The sequence below is a fragment of the Bombyx mori genome, chromosome 24 (assembly GCF_030269925.1).
Source record: "Bombyx mori chromosome 24, ASM3026992v2".
Lineage (NCBI taxonomy): Eukaryota > Metazoa > Arthropoda > Insecta > Lepidoptera > Bombycidae > Bombyx > Bombyx mori.
This window is the reverse complement of record NC_085130.1, coordinates 11833349-11841446: the sequence shown is the minus strand read 5'-3', so window position 1 is coordinate 11841446 and position 8098 is coordinate 11833349. Positions and strand designations below refer to the sequence as shown.

The window sequence follows — 8098 nt, the reverse complement described above, 5'->3', positions numbered from 1 at the left end:
AAAAAAAAAAAAATTGGCCCTTTTGTAGGTTTCAATCGGTTATAATCAGCCCATTATTTAACTCTAAAACTTATTTACTATAATAATATCTTCATTTCGTTGTTTATAATAATTACTAACACGGCAAAAGTATATAAATTGTCTGCCCATTATACAATCACTTCATTCCATTTTACCCACAACAATAAAAAGTTATTAAAAGTTAAAACGACGAACGTAAACAAGTAGGGACTTAACGTCTCGGCTCATCGAATGAATGTATACCTATATAAATATATTCCTAATCATTAGACCTCATTAGTACATTAGTTTGATTTTTAAAAGTGTGGAACATTGATGATTTTTTTCATTAAATTTGTTGTCAAAGCGTATCGTGATTTGTGTCATTTCATTATACTTTAACTTTTATTGTAGTTACATACTTGTAGGTACTTACAATTCCTACGATATTTAGGTGCTTGCGCGCCACAGTACAGTTCACAACAGTAAATCAACTGTAACTTTGATTTTTGCCATAGTTCGGTGTAGAACAGTAGGTCAAGAGGTTTTTGAAAAAAAAAATTGTTTTCATTTACATTATCATTACACAGGGTAGGTTCAGTATACAGGGTGCCACATTTTGCCTTTATATTATTTTTTTTTTTTTAGAACACACTTTTTTTTTTCTTGCCTTTTTTTTTCTCTTCATCTTTGTTTAGTTAAGTCCATATATTGTTATCAATGCCGTCGAAATCTCAGGCAGCTGTTTTTCGAGAAGCAACATGTTATGAATTACATTATTAAAGGAAATTGCCTTGTCCGTGCTGGCTGGGGACAGAATAAAATATGACATGGCCGATTTGTCTGCTCGCTTGCCTAGATTGGATACCAATAAATCTAAACTAGAAGATGTATATTATGAGATCCTCGATGACGAGGATCTCTCAGAGGAGCAGGAAAAAATGTACACAAAAAATTATGAGACCTCGATTGCTGACTACCATGACATCTTAGTAGCATGGGAAAAAATAAACTCGAAGCCTGCTTCCTCACCCAGCTCTCAACCCTCAACTTCTAGTACGCTGACGACTGTTCTGCCTAAAATTGCCCTCCCCAAGTTCAGCTCAAAGGTCGAAGATTGGCCTTCATTTATCACAATTTTTAAAAGTCTCACGGATGATATGCTCACTCTCTCAGATTCTGTCAAACTCCATTATTTGTTTTCATGCCTATCGGGCGAAGCGCTTGGGATGGTGTCTCATCTCAAAATTACTAATGAGAATTTCTCCGTTGCCTTGGACATTTTAACCAGGCGCTACGAGAATCGCCGCGTGCTGATTGATAGGTTTGTGGACATCATAATGAGCCTCCCAAATATACATTCACGCTCTAATATCCGCACACTCTTTTTGACACCTTTGATTTCCGCGCGAAAACTCAAAGGTGAGCTCCGCACTCTCTTCGAGCGTAGACATGGGTCGCGTCAGTCTTTACCCACTTTAAAAAATTTAATCTCTTTTTTAGAAGAACACGCGCGCTGTAATGAGACCGAATGGTCTAATACAACATACTCCCAATACAATCAACCTTCTCAAAAGTCTGGTTTTTCTCGTAGGCAGTCTCCCACTTCTCAGCCCCTTCAAGTTTCACGACAAACACAATATCAACAGCGTCGGCCCTTTACCCCAAACAATTCCCGCCCAGAGTATCTACCCCGAACTACTGCCCCACCATGGCAAATTAACTCAGCTCATCCTACTCAGCTCTCCCAAAATAATAACTTATATTGTCCATATTACAATACAAAAGGGCACAAACTAATTACGTGTACTCGCTACAATGATCAGCCAATACAGGGCAGATGGGACTTTATTAGAGCCCCCGAGCGTTGTCAACGCTGTCTAGGACCGCACTATGAAAACGAGTGCAAAACCACGGGTGTGTGTAAGGAATGTGGAAGTGCTAATCATCACACCTCACTTCACCGCCATGGCGCATCGTCTCCAACACAGTCATCTGCACATCTCCTTCCCCTGAATTTACGGGAGCAGCCTAGGCAGCGCCCTACTCATTGTCCTCGGGCACGCTCGTCACATGCGACCTCGCATACGCCGAGCCCATCACACACACCACAAGTGGCTTCACCACATTTGCCCTGGTTGTATAAAGAGGCAGATAGGCCAGTCTCACCCCAAGAGTATCAAACTCATGGTTCTTCGCTACATCAATCGCGATCACCACGCCGGAACCAATGACTATCTACCATCACAGAACACGACCAGGAAGAGAAATACGCTCAGCTCATGCACACCCATACAACACACACTCGTCCCACGGTATCAACACAAACCATAACTTCAGCACAACATGAAAACCACAACCCTAATACACCCATATTATTACCTACTGTCACCTTAGAAATAGCAGATGTTCTTGGTCAATTTCAAAGAGCACGAGCCTTATTGGATTGTGGCAGTATGGTAACATTAATTACTCAGCGCATGGCTCGAACTTTACAACTACCCCTAAAGAATACTTCTTTACAAATTTCGGGAGTGGGAAATCAGCGCACACAGTACTCCAAGGCATCAATCAAAATTGTATGTCGACCCACTCATAGCGAAACACCTACGATAACGGCTACAGCTCATATTTTAAAGCATGTTACCGGTTATCTGCCTCTAGGGAAGGTACAGAATATATCACATATGGTAGACCAGTCAACGATCCCCTTAGCTGATCAAAGATACCATACACCAGCTCCAATTGATCTGTTGTTAGGCTCGGATATCCTCGGACAGGTTTTAGATGGGACTAAAGTCTCATTGGGGCCCGGCAGGCCAATAGCCTTCGGCACGATATTTGATTTTGCATTGTTAGGACCCATACACGATTTGTATACTGCTCCTGTAAGCAAAACTGAATCGGCTCACATTGTCAGCGCACAACCAGAACTCGAGGTATCTACACATGATATTCGCAAGAGCCTTGAGAAGTTCTGGGAATCTGAAGAGCCCCAACTTCATGTTGAAACTACCCCTTTGCAAGATCAGTGTGAAGAAATATTCCGCACTACCACTACTCTTAAACCCTCAGGTATTAACTTTACCCTTTTTACATAATATGCCCGAGCTAGGAAGTACCCATGCCATAGCATTGCGCAGGTTTCTTAATCTTGAAAAGAAGTTACAAGCTGACCCATATCTCCGTGTGAAATACATTGATTTCATGGCAGATTATCAGAAGCTGGGTCACATGTCCCCATGCCACCCGAGTACTTTTGCTCATAAACCTCACTTCTATATCCCTCATCATGGTATCTTCAAGTCGGGATCAGACAAGCTACGCACTGTTTTTGATGGTAGCTGTAAAAGCTCAAATGGTGTCAGCCTAAATGACTGTTTACACACTGGTCCAGCTCTTCAACAGAACATTGTCGATATTATCTTGTCGTTTAGAACTCATCCTGTAGTTTTCAGCACTGACATTTGTATGATGTTCAGAAACATACTCATACATCCCGATCAGAGGCGTTACCAGCTCATTCTCTGGCGCTCTTCGCCAGATCAGCCCCTCCTTACATATGCCTTAAACACTGTTACATACGGGTTACGATCAAGCCCATATCATGCTATACGCACTTTAATCCAATTAGCGGATGATGAAGGTCATCGCTATCCTGCAGCTGCTCAAGTGCTGCGCAAGTCCATATTCGTCGATGATATTCTCACTGGTCACGATTCTGTAGTAAAGGCTCAAGCTCTCCAAAACGACTTGATTAACTTACTAGCCTTAGGTGGTTTTCAGCTCAGTAAATGGACCTCAAACTGCCCTCAGCTTCTTGAAAGATTTCCCGATGATCAGTGTGACATGCCCAAGGACTTTGACATTAGCCCAGACTCCAACTCCATAAAAGTATTAGGTATACAGTGGATTCCTCAATCGGATGAGTTAACTTATCGTATTTCTCTCCCCTCAATAAAACAAATTACCAAACGCTCAATCCTCAGCACAGTCGCCTCTCTTTATGACCCTAACGGTTGGGTTACTCCTGTTATCTTCCGCGCAAAGCTTCTCCTACAGAAGCTGTGGCTTCTAAAGTTAGAATGGGACGAACACACCCCTGTTGAAGTGCAGACAGAATGGAACCGCATATCACAAGATCTGCCCCAATTGTCAACCCTTCGTTTGCCTCGCCTTATTTGTACAAACAAACTTAAGTCTACTTACTCGCTTCACGGGTTCGCAGACGCCTCAGAGGCAGGTTTTGCTGCCGTTATTTATCTCCATGAACTCGATGAGCACAGATGTGTCAACGTATACCTCGTAATTGCTAAATCACGAGTCGCACCCGTTAAAAATCGTCTTACCATCCCCAAGATGGAGTTATCTGCTGCAAGTCTCTTAACACAGCTTATGATACGTGTCTCGACTCGATTGTTGTCCCATATTACCATAAAGCAACACATATGCTGGTCAGACAGTACCATTGTCCTAGCATGGCTAAACCCACCTCCTCATAGACTTCAGGTCTTTGAAGCTAACAGGGTTGCCAAGATAACATCCAATCCAATCACCTCCACATGGAAACATGTTCCTACAAACCTGAACCCTGCAGACTGTGCGAGCAGGGGAATGTCTGCCCAGTCACTATCGGCTCATGATCTTTGGTGGTCTCCTAGCTGGCTGAAGGAGCCTCCTGACACCTGGCCCAAAATGCCTCCTGCTCTAGGCCACCATGCATTACCAGGTCTGAAGCCCAAGAAAGTACCAGCTCATATAGCAGTTCCTGACCTCGACCTTGACTTGCTTACTCGATTCAGTTCTCTCGACAAGCTCGTTGGAGTGACAGCTTGCATAAAACGCTTTATTTTCAATTGTAGACACAACTCAACTGATAGGCGCTCTGGTCCCTTGACAGTTGGAGAACGTAGAGATGCTCTGTTATTCTGGGTTCGCTCTGTTCAACACAATGAGTTTGCGGAAGATATTTACCGTCTTCAGGCAGGCAAGATTTGTACCGTTCGACTTCAGCGTCTTTCACCCTTGATGAAAGATGATCTCTTGAGAGTTGGTGGTCGCCTCACTCATGCGCCAATAAGATACGATGCTCAGCATCCTCTCGTTCTGCCCAGCTCTAGCCCACTAGTTGATCTCATCATAGACCACTATCACAGAATAAACTGTCATCCTGGGGCTAACACATTACACGCTATCCTCCGTCAGCAGTTCTGGATACTCTCAGCACGTCGTGTCATCAGGCATCGCGTGTACAAATGCATTAGATGTTTCCGATATCGCGCTCAGGCCAGGGCTCCGTTGATGGCTGATTTGCCCGCAGACAGAGTCACACCCCAGCCAGTATTTAGTCAGGTCTCTACAGATTTTGCGGCCCGTTTCTCATTAAATCTAGTACTTTACGTAACGCCAAACTCATGAAGGCATACTTTTGTATCTTTGTTTGCTTATCTACCAAGGCGGTTCACTTGGAACTCGTTTCGTCACTCAGCACTGAAGCGTTTCTTGCTGCAATGCAACGGTTTGTATCGCGTCGCGGTACTCCTACTCTTATCCGTTCTGACTGTGGCACAAATTATGTAGGAGCTAAGAATCATCTCATTGAGGTACAAGATTTTCTCGCGCAAAATAATGACACAATCACGCATAGGCTCGCTAATCAGCACATAACTTGGCTGCTCCAACCGCCCACGGGACCCTGGTTCGGGGGCCTTCACGAAATTTGCGGTCAAGAGCACTAAGAAGTTACTTTATCATGTTATAGGTGAACAGCACCTCACGTTTGAAGAATTTTCCACACTTTTAACTCGAGTCGAGGCAGTACTTAATTCCAGACCTCTCTGTCCACTTTCGTCAGATCCCTCCGATTTTGAGCCACTAACAGCTGGCCACTTTCTTATTGGCCGTCCACTCACCGCTCTCCCTGAGCCATCTTTTGATGATAGGCCATTATCAGCTCTTAAGCGTTTTCAGCTCATCCAAGCTCTCTCTCAGCGTTTTTGGACTCTGTGGACCAAATCCTATCTCCATACCCTCCAAACCCGCTCCAAATGGCTTTCCACATCCTCACCTCCTCAAGTTGGAGAGCTCGTCCTCATCAAAGAGGACAATCAGCCCCCGCTGCAATGGAAACTTGGAAGGATTATCCGCACGTTACCCGGCAAGGATGGAGTGATCAGAGTCGTGGATTTAGACACGAAGCATGGAAGTCTGCGGAGACCTGTGTTCAAGTTAGCCAGGTTGCCGCTGGATTCAGCACATGAAGAAGTTCAGCCCCGGCCGCCCCAGGATGTTCGCGCGACAGCGCGACGTTCATAAATATTCGGCTCAACTCGGGTGCCGTCGCCCGTACGCACCCCGCACCTCTCATAACAGTGCGATACATGACGGCACGCGGATATACGCTCGTTCGATATTGAGAAAATTGTGCGCGCGCCCTTCGTTATATACTAAGTAAAAGGTTGAGTGTGAACCGGTGAAAAGGTGTATGTGCCACCCATCGCAGAGGAACACCACTACGACCGTGATAGTGCCAGCATCAGCCTCCAAGTAAGTCCCGTTTTCCTACCTACCCTTTCGTATCCGCTCATTCTCCGCAGAGTTCATATGCTCCCTTTCAGCTCATCAGCTCACGTTTAAGGTGACGCTCACCTGCGTCACCACCCACTTTCTACTATAAATACCTGTAACTATTGTTGCACAAAACAGTGGAAGGGCTGTGGGAGATCGGGTTTACCCTGAAGCACATGCGGGCGATTTCCGCACACTCGGGCCAACTGGGTTGCCTGATGTTTGTTCAGCTACAACAACGTCCCGGGCATATACGAAGTACGAGAACTACTTTGTATGCCCGGGGCTATCATCAAAGCCTGGCGCGGAAGGAGGGATCCAGTTCAATGGCATAGATGCCAACAATTTCGGCACTCCTCGCACAATTGCCACGGGCCTGTCGCCTGTGAGCGCTGCGGAGAATACCACCTCGCCCGGAAATGTCAACGCCCACTTGAAGCCCCGCCGACTTGCGCAAATTGTGGTAATGTGCACACGGCAAACAACTCGAATTGCCCCGTATACCGGGAAGAGTTGCGGAACCGGAAGTTGAGCACCGTCGAACGTACAGCTACTACTCCAGCAGCAACCAACGCGTCTAAAAAGGTCAACGCTCGGGGATCACTCATGGTGGCAGCCAACCAGCCAAAGAAGTATCTTGGCACGAATAAGCCGAAGCGCAGAAAGCGGAGCAGGCGCGATGGATCGCGTCCACAGGAAAAACCTACTAACAACGTCGCTGCCACCGACAGCGACGACAGCCAAAATTACTACGGCCACCGTTCAACCCGATGGTACTAAAAAGAAACAGGAAACCCAGCCGCAACAACCACAAGTTCTGGCATCGGTATGTGGCAATTTAAACCCAAAGATGACTAGTGTCATTGGTACTCAGCAGCAAGTACTTATGGCACTTCAGGAAAGTGAGATCCTATTCCACTGAACCTCAGATTCTTAGTCAAACTCTGTAACGTTCCAGCCTGAATTCTGACTTTTACACTGGAATTCCAACGAACTCTCAACAGAGAAGGCTCGCCTAACTACTGCTGCTACTCCACAAATGCTACCACGTGACGAACAACTCGGATTCAGAGCCGAACACCCTACGACGCCTCAGGTTGCCCAAGTACTACATCGCTACATACTTTACAAGCTGTCCACTTCTACTACTCCTAGGCGAATAGTTGAGATAGTGGGCAGCTTCCTCCAGGGCAGGCGGATCCAGGTCGCGATCGAAGATGCTTTATCTAGTGAGTGTCCATTATGAGCCGGCGTTCCTCAAGGGAGCTGCTATCACCCGTATGCTATGCCAAATATGCGGATAACATCCCAGCCACGGACGGTGCTATGCTAGCACTGTACGCCGACTATGCAGCCTACATCATAACGTCGCTATTGGCCCCACACGCAGTGCCGAGACAGCAACGTGTGCTCGACGCCTTCCCGCGTGGCAGAGGGACTAGAGACTGAAAGTTAACGTAGCGAAGACCCAAGTGATCACTATTGGAAGAAATAGCAACCCGTGAACCCCCACAGTGAACTATCTGGGAGT

General features: G+C 45.9%; 1 protein-coding gene across 1 annotated transcript; it reads left to right on the top strand.

Annotated features, from left to right (window-relative positions):
* Window positions 1–2687: 2687 nt before the first annotated feature.
* LOC119630462 (uncharacterized) lies at window positions 2688–7347 on the top strand. Its single transcript, XM_038019972.1, has 4 exons — window positions 2688–3031; window positions 3144–5400; window positions 5971–6227; window positions 6798–7347. Exons 1-4 carry the CDS (start codon window positions 2688–2690, stop codon window positions 7345–7347), a joined length of 3408 nt encoding a protein of 1135 aa, XP_037875900.1.
* Window positions 7348–8098: the final 751 nt, after the last annotated feature.